The sequence below is a fragment of the Bison bison genome, unplaced genomic scaffold, assembly GCF_000754665.1.
Source record: "Bison bison bison isolate TAMUID 2011002044 unplaced genomic scaffold, Bison_UMD1.0 scf7180017864260, whole genome shotgun sequence".
Taxonomy (NCBI): Eukaryota; Metazoa; Chordata; class Mammalia; order Artiodactyla; family Bovidae; genus Bison; species Bison bison.
In genome coordinates, this window is record NW_011494832.1 from 1,613,384 (window position 1) to 1,627,055 (window position 13,672).

Here is a 13,672-nt window from a genome sequence, read left to right on the forward strand (position 1 = left end):
CACAAAAGAGCCACTGGATAAGTTTCTGAATCTCTAGAATAACTTTTCAACACCAGGACCTATGGATATCATTAAGAACTTTGCGAGTCATCAGGGCATTCTACCAAAGGTAAAACTGACTAACTTTTCCCTAGAATATCAGATTGCAGTGGGCATTAGGGAAAGTCAACAATGACCTAGTCTGTGCTCCCCACCTGTGCCAGAGAAAGTTCACGTGCGGGAAAAAAGATTTTCAACTCTCACCCAGAGCTGAAAGATGAAGAGCCAGTATCGTGTTGACCAGTGAGGCATTTCCAGTAAAGACAGAAACCAGTTGATGACATTGGGACAATGTGAATAAGGGAAAGAAAGGCTGAAGTGCTTGCTCCTCCACTGCTGCCGCCTGGTTGGGTTACGGTTGCTGTCCTGAGCATGCCTGACCTTCAGTTTGTTTGCACCTAAGTTTATGAATCTGCTCAACAGGCTACAGGCCCCTACCACCGATTTCCGAGCTGCCCAGGCACGTTGACTCCATACATTTCAACATAACCTTCCTCACAGGTTTTATAAGAGCAGGACACTAAGCATCACTTTATTTCATCAGTTGTGTCAAAGCCCTTCTTGGGAACCGCTGGTAGGAAAACAGGTTTCGAGGTCAGAGCAGGAAGCATCTGTGGTGACAGGTTATAGCTCTGTAATAAAACCAGGTTGTCAGACTCAGACCTTCCACTAGGGAGGCCCAAAGACTGACCTGTCAACCCCACTGCACGTGGCCGCTGGGGCATTTTTATAGAGCAGGCATCTGATCCACTCTGAATCAGAAGCCTACCTGAGCCTTCTTTATCCTGAGTACAAAACCTCAGCAAGCACGACAGGAGAGTCAGTCATGGGCAGCAAATCCCTTGAACTTTCCAAATATACCAACATTTCCAGTTCTGGAGAAACTTCTAACATTACTTCCAACTTTCAATGTTTATCAATAACATGGCCATGAACAGCTTTATATATAATTTTTTTTAATCCTTTCAAACGCTTTTAAGTGCAAATGCCTGTTACAGTTCACTGTTACCCTAGGTTCTGGTTTGCAAACCACTTTGTTTTCCCTTGAGTTCAATTTTAAAGTCTAAAAAACAAAAGCAATATTTTGGATAATGGGACAAAAATGTTCAGGAAGCTTGCTGGTTTTCAAAGTTCCCAATTGGTTAAACATCTGGCCTCCCTGACAAAGTTGCCACCTGGGCTGAAGAAGCTGGGGAAGGGAATGCTTTCTTTGGAGGGCAGGGAAGCTTACACAGTATCTCCAGATCTCTGCTCTTCTCTGATACAGTCAACAGAGACATCAGGTTTGCAGGATATTCTAAAAGCTACAGCCTTGAGTCTGAATTCTGATGTCTGCCACGCCTTTTCTAGTCCATTGGTTAGTGAAGTCTGGGGAGACTTCCTGCCTGAAGCCTCAGCAAGGCCTGCTGGTCTGCTGTGGCCGACGACACTGCTGCTCTTACCACCCCTACTACTGGCCTGGGGCATCGGGAAGACTCTGCACCCAGAAGGTCAGGATGGGAGAGGGGGTGCTGGCCCTCAGAGATGCTCATCTGTGGCTCAGATTTAGCTGCTTTGGGAGAGTGGGGGGCACTGACAAATGGCAGACTGAACTGATGCCAGCGTGAACTCAGCACTCCGAGAAGAGTGAGCTGATTGCAGTGATGATTCCTAGCAGGCAAGGTGGTCAAGGCAGCAACAAGGGCATACTTAGTGCTTACTCTGAGGCAGAGTTTTTCTAAGCACTTATTTGTACTAATTCACTCAACCCTCATAGCAACCTGATGACACAGGCATTAGAATTACTTTCTCTTTTCATTCAAGGAAACTGTAAAGTCCAAAAAGCTTGTGAAATTTCTTCAAGGTCACACAGCCAGTAAGTGACGAGCCAGGTTTCAGGAGCAGGCAGTATGATTATAGCCACGCCACTCCCTCGCCTAAATGTGACAGTACCCCTATCAAAGGCATAAATAACAGCGCCTGTCCGTTAAGGAAAGCGTCTCAGTAGCCTTAAAAATAAACTACAAATGTGTTCAAGATCTTATGCTCAGATAAGAAACTAAGAGCAACATGACACAGCCCCGGGAATGACTGTGACTCCTGATAGCATCAGATTCTCCCAGTCTCCCAGAGCCCAGGAAAGCTTGATCTGCTGACAGTGGCTGTGTGGCACAACAAAGAGGTGCTTAGTTTTTCTCTTCAACATTAGAGTTGAAAATTATTATGAAAGTTAGGTATAAAACAGTATTAGGTCTAGGAACCTTTTAGCTGCATGTTGCAAATTATAGGCTGTAAACACTATGTGCTATCAGTGTAATAGCTGCTCTTCCCATGGAACATAGGGACAGTGTGTGTTTCAATTTTCTTAAATTGAAAAGAAATAAATATGTGAAAAAAAAAGAAGCTAAGAAGTATGAACTCTAGAATCTATTTCCACTGTCCAGGGTGATATAAAATAATACCATTTCAAAAAAGGGGTAGAATTACTCTTTTGAGGTCAGTCTAATGTCACTTGGCAGAAAGAAAAATCCACATTTAATTGTAAGCACTGGTACCTGGTGTTCTCCAAATCTGTCCGTGCATGGATCTTCTCTGCAAGAGAAAGATCATCTGTGGCTTCTTTACGTAATAAGTACATGTGTGTGCGTACACACATCCTCCTGTACATTTAGCAATTATGCTGTTACACTTCAAATAAAGATGAGACCTTACGTACATTCTTAACACTTTCATTGTGGCAGTATACTTTGTTTTATTCCAGTCCTTTAAGTATCCTGTCCCGACAGGATCCGGCAAACAATTTGAATGACTGGAATAGCTACAAAAGCTCTCTGTGAATGTTTTCCCCAAGTGTAAATTATTGGCAAACTATTTATATAATTCATGAAAATCTTTAGTCTTGTGTCCTTTTAATCTTGGTGAATCCACCACACTGACAGAATCCTGCTTTTACTCTATGCTTAAAGACTGGATTTATTTCTTTGGCTTATCATGAAGAAAAAGATAAGTGAAATCATACTTTCAGATGTATGCAATTTAGCTTCCGTACATATTCAACGAGGTTTAATGCTTCTATAGTTTCCACCCTTGAATTTGTCAAAGCTAAAGCTAAACAGGGCAATTCTCTGGCATTTAGTCCTGGTAGTATTTTGCTAACATTAACTTTATCATAAAAAGTTCGTATTCATACTCAACAATTTGATTTCTTGAGCACTATTTGACATCTGCACCCCCCACCATGTGCTGGGAACAACCACAATTCATACAAAATTTAGGACCACAACATGACTCAATTATTATTATTTTTTTCCTCTTATTGCTCTCTATTATAGTGTTTCTATTCACACCATTTTGGGCTAAATCACTTCAACATAAAAATTGAACAAGTTTTCCTATCACTTCAGTCCTAATGCTTGCTGGCTGACAAGTAACTTTTGAAATAGTGTGGCTGAAAGGAAAACCACTGCAGAAGCTGAGAATCTGCAAAGATGCTTGATCAGAAGAGAAATTTAACCTCTGGCTGTCACCTGTTGTACAGTCTCTTGGAACCAGAGATTTGGAGGAACCTCTGAAGGTGAAATCACCCACTTCCCCCATTCCACAACTTCTACCCTAAGGGAAGGCACTAGAATCTCTGGACCTCCAGGGCTGTCTTATTAAGTTATTCACTTATTGTAAAATTTATTTATTTTTTTACTAAAATATAGTTGACCTACAATAATACATTAGTTCCAGGTGCACAGCACAGTGATTTAATATTTTATCCATCACAGAATATCAGCACGATCCACAGGACTCTTTTAAAGGCCTCCTCACTGTGTCTCACACTTCCACTCCAGCTCTCTTTCCTCTGATTTCATTTTTAACAAGTAGCTGGATTCATCTTTTAAAAATATTAAGTTAGATATCTGTCTACCATTTAGAACCTTCCAATGGCTCACAAGGATTTAATCTATAATCCACACTCCTTCCCGAGGGTGTGTGAGGCCCTGCATGGCCTAGCTCCTGCCCAGCTCTGTGTCTTGGTCTCATATCAGTCACTCTATGGAACAGGAGTGCCCCTTTCCTCATATCAAGACTCCTATATCGCTCTGCTTTATTTTCTTCCCAATATAAAGTGAAAGAAGAGCTTTCATGGGGGTTGTGGGTTTGGGGGGACATCAGTGGTAGTCTTGCATTCTTTCTAAGCCAAAGTCAGCATTTTGACTGGTCAAGTGTTAAAGATGCCTTAGTTGTGACTGTAGCCTGTGACTTTCAGGCTGCACATTTATTTATGAACACAACATTTCTCTGGTCTGCTTGTCTGGGATCCCCCACCACCAGACAATGGAAAGATGACCTCTTATTCAAAAGCAGGCAGAGCAGTCACTTACTTATAGTGGATCCAGACTCTGGCCTGTTCAGGGAGCTGATGATGACAAAGCCGAAACCCTCGTTCTCTTTGCGGTGAATGACCACGTCGCTGGTCTGCAGGCTGTGGGAGGCGAAGCCTTCGGGGGGAGAGGCGTTGCTGGTGGGGACGGCATGGTTACTGTTGCTGTAGGTGTTGGTGTAGGTTGCGTAGTCACTGCGAGGAGAACTGTGGTGGGTCGACACGGAGCCTGGACTCCTCCCATTCTCTGGGCAGGGCTCCCCTGGAACACACATCATACACAGGTACCTGGTTATTTAGCCAGACTCTGAATGAACGAGCATCTCCTGTGCCCTGGGCACTGTTCCAGACACCTGTATTGTTACAAGACTGCTTGACGCTCCTATTCTCCCAGTCTCTGGATGTGATGCATATTTAAAAGGCTATGAACCTGGTTAAGGAGGCCCCTAGGTCTTGTTCCCTTCCACCCTTCTCAGCAAATGCAAGTAAAACCCCTCCTCAAGTCCCCCTGTGCTGTTACTTGTTTATAAATTCTCCTTGGTAAAATTACAACTCCCTTAGACAACACCTAGTTTGAAATATAGGGCTTCTTAGTTTCATGATCATAATTGATCTTAAGACAGACCATAAAAGACCATGAAACAGGTAGACAGAATCCTAAACTGTACTACACATAAAACTTACAGAACTAGCATGAAATACACATCTTCAAAGTCCACCCAAGAAGTTTTTTCAGTAGATATAGGAACAACTGAGCCCAGGAATTTAGATGAGGTTTCAAGGCCACACTGGGAGGAATGCTGATTGTAGCTGGGGCTAACAGGATATGTCCATGTAAGAGCTCTATTGCAATTTTACTAAATAGCCATGGTTTTATTTAATATTGTGACACCCTGTTAGCCTTGAAGTGTTAATTCACTTTGTATAGGTGGAAAACACTTACTTTGCTCACTCTAGGATCAAATCTAACAATGATATCAGGCTAAGGAATGATGAACTTTGAATCTCTAAGGGAGGTGTTAGAAGCCTTGTTCATTTAAATTCTGTATTATTACAAAATATAGTTTATATCAACCAGATAAACCAAGCCAATACTTCCATGAGAAAGTAAGTATATTTTCAGGGGGAAATGACAGAAAGTTGGCAGCCAAGAGAAGCTAGGTTTTAAATTGAAAGTTGATCTATCATCCAAGAAAGAATTTTGTTATTTTACAATAATACTTAGGTTCTGGTATTCTGATGAAAAAAAAACTTAAAAGCAAGCAGGTAGAATGCTGTAATTAGAAAAATGACCATTTCATCTCCATCTTACAATTTGATTCAGTTTAGTCACTCAGTCATGTCCAACTCTTTGAGACCCCATGGACTGCAGCACGCCAGGCCTCCCTGTCCATCTGTACTCAAAAGATATTTATGGAATAGAGGGACATTAAGACTGAAAATAATGATGAAAATAATGATAATTAATGATTCTTTTTTGGGTCTTTAGATATGGTTTCCTATTTGGCATACTGGAAGTTGTCTCATATGGCAAGTTAAAAATAATTAGCCAAAGTTCCAGTGAGGGCTTCTTACTTAAGCTGCAATTATATTCTGAAATGAAAAATCATTTCATTTCAAAAATCAAAGTCAGTTCAAAAATCAGGGAGCAAGAACACTGACTATAAGAGATGTTTTGTTACACTGATACCTACAGAAAATGGAACTGCATTTACTAAAATACTGTTTTACAAATGATCTTTACAAAAATGTATTCATTTCTCATCTGTAAGTACAAAATGAAGAAGATCCAGGCTGCTGCTTATTATCACTTGATAAATTTGAATTTTCTGTGATATTTACTCAATCAGGTTTTAATAAAATAAAGCAAATAGATGCCATTCATCTGTAAGAAATGTACTGAAGTGATAAAAGAAAAACAACAAAAAATGTCAATGGCAAAGCTTTTTCCTCTTTTCTACCAGAATTTCAAACTGCCTGTAAAATGAACCCTCTCCACTAGAAAACATCATCCAAAGACAAGCTGTTATTTTCCTGGTGAAGCACACATGTCCTTTATCAGTCCTTGCACAAGTTGGAAATAAAGTGATTAGAGATAGTCAGGAAGAAGAAAAACAAACAATTATTATGCTGCAACATTAAATTGAAGAGCTCCCCAAGTTACTGGACCAAATCAGTAACTAAATGTCATAGGCAGTGACAAGAAAGATCTCATTTTCTGGCTGTCATATTTTAGGGAGTTGAGAGCTGCAGTCGTCAGTACAGCAGCACAAAGAAAAATTATCTGTCTTTGCAGTAAATGACTCACAGTGGATCTGCCACTGGTTCTAAAGGGAGAAAGAAAGACAATCATTGTTTAAGTCAATGCAAGTGGTCCCCGGGTGAGTGAAGGAGTCAAATGCATTAACAGAGTACATTTCTATTGCTTCTGGATGTCTCTTTCATCCTCTCCAACAATGTTCTTTATCTTTAACACCACGAGCACATTTAAACCCAGGGAGTTAAGACGACTTCCAACGATTGGCTTTGAGGAATAGAACTGATTCCACATCATTTTTCTACTTGGCTGTCTCTAGACACAAACGAGCCTGTCTTCTTTTCAACAACACTTCCTGGTATGGAGCATGAATAATATTGTTTTAGAATAATATAGTAAAATGTCAGAAAGTGACTAAATACCATGTGCATTAAAAAAAAAAAACTCACTAATTTCCAGTATCCCTGACTCATCCTTCTGGCTTACAGCCAAATGAGTATACAAAATTCAGTCACTTAATATCTACTCAAATCAGATAATTAATTTTTAGGTTTAGCTTCTGTCTGTCCTCACCGGTCATACTGGAAATCATCACTGTGCTGACTGGGAGAGAGAGTCTGGGAAGGCAGGTGTCATTGATAAAGTCCTCCAGGTTGAAGTAGTTTTGACAAGAACAGTCAAGTGCTGGCCAGGAGCTGCTCCTGGTCTGCAGACCTATTAATGATTCCTTCACAGTGCTGGCCTGCTGCTGCTAAGTCGCTTCAGTCGTGTCCGACCCTGTGCGACCCCATAGACGGCAGCCCACCAGGCTCCCCTGTCCCTGGGATTCTCCAGGCAAGAACACTGGAGTGGGTTGCCATTTCCTTCTCCAATGCATGAAAGTGAAAAGTGAAAGTGAGGTCGCTCAGTCGTGTCCAACTCCTAGCGACCCCATGGACTGAAGCCTACCAGGCTCCTCCGTCCATGGGATTTTCCAGGCAAGAGTACTGGAGTGGGGTGCCATTGCCTTCTCCACACAGTGCTGGCCTAGAGTTTATTAAATGATTATTAAAATTAATTGGCAATATTTTTAAATAGGGAGATTTTATAGAAAGCTGGATTTCTAGTTTCTCTTGAAATATTTGGCTCCTCTGTCCATGGGATTCTCCAGGCAAAAATACTGGAGTAGGTTGCCATGCCCTTCTCCAGGGGATCTTCAGACCCAGGGATCAAACCCATGTCTCTTACGTCTCCTGCAGTGGCAAGTGGGTTCTTTACCACTAGCACCACCTGGGAAGCTTCCAATAATCAATTACAGTTGGGCAATTGCTGCCCCCTTGACTGAGTATGAAATGTGCAAGGCCCCACAGTCTCAACTACTCCCCAGTGTCTCCTGTACATTCCTGATTTACTCATTTACCCATGGAGTGAGGAGCATGTAGGCAAAGAGACTTGTTCAACCAGAGCCCTTTTTTCCCTTCAAGATCACCCGGTGGGTATCAGAACTCTCAGACTCTGTAACCAAGCAGCCCCTGCCTGCTTTCAGGGTGTGCCTGGGTCCCTTCTCAGGACTGTCCCACAGATGTATGACAGCACTGCAGATGTGTGAGTCTTAAAGCATGGCTGAGGCAATGGGGACTGTGCATGGTAGAGCTTAGATACGTGCGCTAGAGTGTCCACAGGCATAGTGCATCCCTGTAGTGCCCTTGCCATGTAAGGGGCTGGCCCACCCACAGGCATTTGATTTTATGTACTCCTGCTTTATGCTCAACAGGGCAGACAACTTATTTAAATGCTTATAGACAAAGAATAAGGGACTGCATTTAGAACTGACAAAAAGTATAGCAGTCAGGAGCAGGAAATTCACCAGTACCCTGCTGCAAGTCACTTCAGTTGTGTCCGACTCTGTGCGACCCCATAGACGGCAGCCTGCTAGGCTACCCCGTCTCTGGGATTCTCCAGGCAAGAACACTGGAGTGGGTTGCCATTTCCTTCTCCAGTGCATGAAAGTGGAAAGTGAAAGTGAAGTCGCTCAATCGTGTCCGACTCTCAGCGACCCCATGGACTGCAGCCTACCAGGCTCCTCCGTCCATGGAATTTTCCAGGCAAGAGTACTGGAGTGAGGTGCCACTGCCTTCTCCGCACCAGTACCCTAATCACTGACTAAACTTTTCACCCAGTTGTAAAGAAGACTTTTCCCTTTCTCAGCATCGGGCCAATAATCACTTTCCCTTCAAAGTGAAAGTCGCTCAGTCATGTCCAACTCTTTGCGACCCCATGGCCTATACAGGCCATGGAATTCTCTAGGTCAGGATTCTGGAGTGGGTAGCCTTTCCCTTCTCCAGGTGATCTTCCCAACCCAGGGATCAAACCCAGGTCTCCCACATTGCAGGCGGATTCTTTACCAGCTGAGCCACCAGGGAAGACCATACTTTCCCTTAGGTGTTAACGAAAAGATGCTGATAGCTTTAAGATGGACTCTAACAAGTTCTGATTGAGTCATAAAACTTTCTTGCACATCAGCTCTAGAAACTCCTCAGAGACACTCTTCTCTCAGATGAATAGCATGTATTCAAAATAATGTGTCACTATGTCGAGCATCTCAAAGCTGAGACATATAAATATTTATACTTTCAGTGTAACAATTAAAGCCACTCGTCTACTATCCTTGGGGAAAAAACAGCTAAATACTGGAGCTAGTGGCATGGATAAGACAAATCTCAAAACTAGTTTAAGGTGCAAGATCTGTACTAAAATTATCTGATAAAATTGGATACATAATTGGATGTTTTCATCCTTTACTCCACAATTTCTCACTTTCGAGTGTCTAGTTTGCCATTGTCTAATTGAACATTTTGCCTTTCTATTTTTAGTGTGTTATGTATGTAACATACATAATGTATATGTTAACATTTGAAGCAGGTTTCTCCGTTATTTTCATTTTTGCTCAATGTAACTAACTGGTCTATATTTCTCATAATCAATGTTGTTTTTGTTTTTTTTTCCCTCTTGAGCATTAGCTAGGAAACCACTGCCTAGGGTCTTCTGAGGTGAAGCAGGACATTTGAACAAGCCGAAGCAAGCATAATGCTGAAGGGTATAATCTCTATGACCTTCCTTCTTTCAGCTCTTTTTCCATTACAGTGCTCCTTTATGCAAGAAGTGGGTGACACTGCCTGTCTTCTTGTTCATCTTCTGTCTCTTCATTATGTAATTGCTCATTTGCCTCGGCTTTGAACCATCTCATCATAAGCTAGGCTTGTACCCCCACTGCCTTGGCTTAGGAAAGCATAATAATTTTAACCATGATAATAAGAACCCTAGAAATGACATCTCCATTTCCACATCCATTTGCAGCTATCTCTTCTCACTGTTGAAGAAATGGCAGCTATGAAGAAAGGCTGTCTTCCTGTGCATATTTTTAAAATCTGTCCCATCCTATTTCGAGGCACTGACTTTACTATCAAAGTATCCTTTGCTGAACTTAATTGTTTTTAATACTCATAAAGCTTTCAAGGAAGAGTGGGTTGAACTAACTTGGAAACTCTTCTGGTGTGAATGAGCAGTCTGCAGTAGAACGTTTTCAAAAATTAAATACACTTGAAATGCACTTGAACGCCTAAATGAGTAAAGTTGCTAAGAACTGCATCAAAGAGTATCTTCACGGAAGTCACACAATCCACAAATTGCAAGAATACATTTTTGCAGTATTTGGCATACACTCCAATAGCTTGGGTTGATTAGAACAAAATTTAATTTGCAATGATCAGCTGGTGGCAAGAAGAGCATGAAATTATGTTGCTGCACTGGTTTTTGCACTTTGCAGTATATTTCCTTGTAAATCAAGCATCTTCCTAATTTATCTTTGGGTTACAGAACATATAACACAGCAAACGTTTTATTAAAAATCATTCTGGAGGGTGAGAGACAGTTAAATGTTAACCAAGCAAACACTGTCTTCCCTCCTGGCACCTCGCCCAAGGATAAGGCATAATTCAAGGTGCTTTACCTCACTGGGTCAAGCGGTCTGCCGTGAATTTCTGAAGATGAATGGCACCTCTTAGCAAAAGCTCCGTATGATACAAGATCCACAGCAGTCTCTATGGGTAAGGGCTAACAGTACTTCTGACTTAGCCTTTTAAGTGATGGCTCTTGTTCTAAATCTAGTTTCTAGAAGACTCAAAAAGGATTTTTAATTTGACTAGCAAACCTTATCTTCTTGAGTGGTTTAGAGCCTGTAATTAGCTGGTGGCCTTTTAAAAAATTCAAACGTGTGATGATAATAGCACATGTAGAAGAGTCCTTATGTTAGGGAGTGACATTTGCTAAAGGTTGGTCTAATGGCTTTGAATTCACTGGACATGGGGTTGGTTGTAGAGTGTGGAAGGGAACTGGAAATGGTGTAAAGAAAGAAGCCCTGGCTGGAGAGATGGGTCTCTGCGTGATCACTGACTCACTGCAGACCACAGGGTGATCTACTGAACCCCTGGGCCTTGATTTGTCATCTGTTACAGGAGGGATTTCACGTTGCTCTTTCTAAGGTCCCTCCTAATTCTAGCATTGATCATTCTGTATGAGGAGCAGTAGGTAGCTAAGCAAAGAGGCCAGCAGACTCACGGGGCAGGTGACGCCAGAACATCGTTGGCGCTGTCACAGAGAAAAACACTTGTGGTTTGGAACTATATTCCCAATGTTACTGAGTGCTCAGATGATTAAAAAAAAAGTATAATGCTTGTAATGAACATAATTCTTACAAATATAAATCTTTTTTGGGGGAGTTGAGACATGGTAAAGAGAGATAAACTGAATCATCATAATATGACTAAGAGGGCTGATTTTAAAAGTATGTCTTTGTGGATTCTTTTATGAAGCTGAGAAAATGGTTGCAAAGGGAATAATTACTTCTAATTTCTCTGTCTCATAACTTTGGAGTTATATGAACTGTGTTTTCTCAGAGTAACATATAGCTGTATTTTTCTAAATCAGGGTAATCATTCCATTGTTACCTTTTATCAGGCTCTACAAAGGAAGCTAGTTTTCCATCCTCGTTGCCTTATTGTGGTATCAAAACACTGAGGTTTTTGGCTTGTAAACACAATGAAGAACATTTTCAGAATCTATATTTTTCACTACTATAATGTTCTTCTTATAACTAGCACCTACTAAAAAGCAAAGAGCATACACATCTTAAATTAGTCCCAGGCTTTGCTAGGAATTTTTTTAATGACTCCATGGAAAATGTCAGCCTCAAAGACTGCTTGCTGCTGCTGCTGCTAAGTCGCTTCAGTCGTGTCCGACTCTGTGCGACCCCATAAACGGCAGCCCACCAGGCTCCCCCGTCCCTGACTGCTTAGAAATGTATTATACTAGTGAGGTGAAAATCTGCACTTTCAACTTCATTGTTACATGTGGAATATCTAGGTTGGTCTTTTCCCTCATAATATGGAAACCGATTTAAAATGTTGTTTCCAGTGTCCTGACCACGACTCACAAAGCATCACATCACCTAACCCCCAACTCCTACTGCTGGTTCGAGCTACCCACCTCCACATAGCACCTTTCTTCTCACAGTGAGGTTGACCTGCCCATTCCGGGCTGCATGGTGCATAAGGTCGATGACATAGCGGTGGGTCTTTCCAGCCACTGGAATTCCATCTACATAGACGAGCTCATCTCCTGGGTGTAGGCGGCCATCTCTGTCAGCTGAGCCCATGGCGATGACGGCTCCAATCAAAATCTACAGAAGCAATGAGAAGAAAAGAACATTTATGTTTTAAACTTTCTTTTTCCTTCCTAGTATGTATGTAGTAATTTAGTGGAAGCTTTTATACTCTCTACCCTCCATCCTAAAGGAGATCAGTCCTGGGTGTTCATTGGAAGGACTGATGCTGAAGCTTGAACTCTAATACTTTGGCCACCTCATGTGAAGAGTTGACTCATTGGAAAAGACTCTGATGCAGGGAGGGATTGGGGGCAGGAGGATAAGGGGATGACAGAGAATGAGATGGCTGGATGACATCACCGACTCGATGGACATGAGTTTGAGTGAATTCCGGGAGTTGGTGATGGACAGGGAGGCCTGACGTGCTGTGATTCATGAGGTCACAAAGAGTTGGACATGACTGAGTGACTGAACTGAACTGAACTGAACCCACTGAGTATGTACTTGAAAAATGAAAAATGAGAGGCTGAAAGGATGCTGTTCTAACTCTTCCAGGTTGCTAACTCCTCTTAGAGAAACAGCTGTTTTGAACTTGCTTTTCATGGCCATAAAGTTTGGGGGACACTTGCTAACTGGCTCGTAAGTTACCACCCTTAACTCCAAATGTCTGATGCTACTGGCACTGCACATGGGCTCTAAAATGAAACAAACTAGCTCCAGTTCTTTCTTTGTGTGGCCACAGGCAAGGCCTTTGCACCTCTGCAAGCCTCAGTTGCTTCACCTGCAAAATAGGACCCATTCCTATTTATGGAACTGTTGGGAGATGTGAAATGAACAGCACATGGGAAGCATGTGACTTTGCTCAGGGCACATAGTGAGCTCTTGAAAAGTGTCAGGGGAAACTGACTGCTGTGTATTATTAAATTCAGATAAAGGTTCAAAATGCTTTTCGTCTTTTAATTTTCATTTTGCTTTGAAAAGCTGGAGGTAAGGAGAAAACAAAACAAAACAAAGCAGAATTCGTGGCTGACTTTCCCTGGACAGTTCATTTCAGTCGCTCAGTCAAGTCTGACTCTTTATAACCCCATAGACTGCAGCATGCCAGGTTTCCCTGTCCATCGCCAGCTCCCGGAGGTTACTCAAACTCACTTCCATCGAGTTGGTGATGCCATGCAACCATCTCATCCTCTGTCGTCCCCTTCTCCTCTCACCTACAATGTTTCCCAGCATCAGGGTCTTTTCAAATGAATCAGTTCTTCTCATCAGGAGGCTAAAGTATTGGAGTTTCAGCTTCAACATCAGTCCTTCCAATGACTATTCAGGACTGATTTCCTTTAGGATTGACTGGTTGGATCTCCTTGCAGTCCAAGAGACTCTCAAGAGT

At 42.0% G+C, this 13,672-nt stretch overlaps 1 protein-coding gene across 1 annotated transcript in view; it reads right to left on the reverse strand.

Annotated features, from left to right (window-relative positions):
* The window catches only part of MAGI2 (membrane associated guanylate kinase, WW and PDZ domain containing 2), a 1,467,824-nt gene that overhangs the window by 166,622 nt on the left and 1,287,530 nt on the right, over positions 1–13,672 (reverse strand). The window contains 2 exon segments of the mRNA XM_010848097.1: positions 4,392–4,652; positions 12,171–12,363. Of these exon segments, the coding sequence (XP_010846399.1) occupies positions 4,392–4,652; positions 12,171–12,363 (454 nt within the window).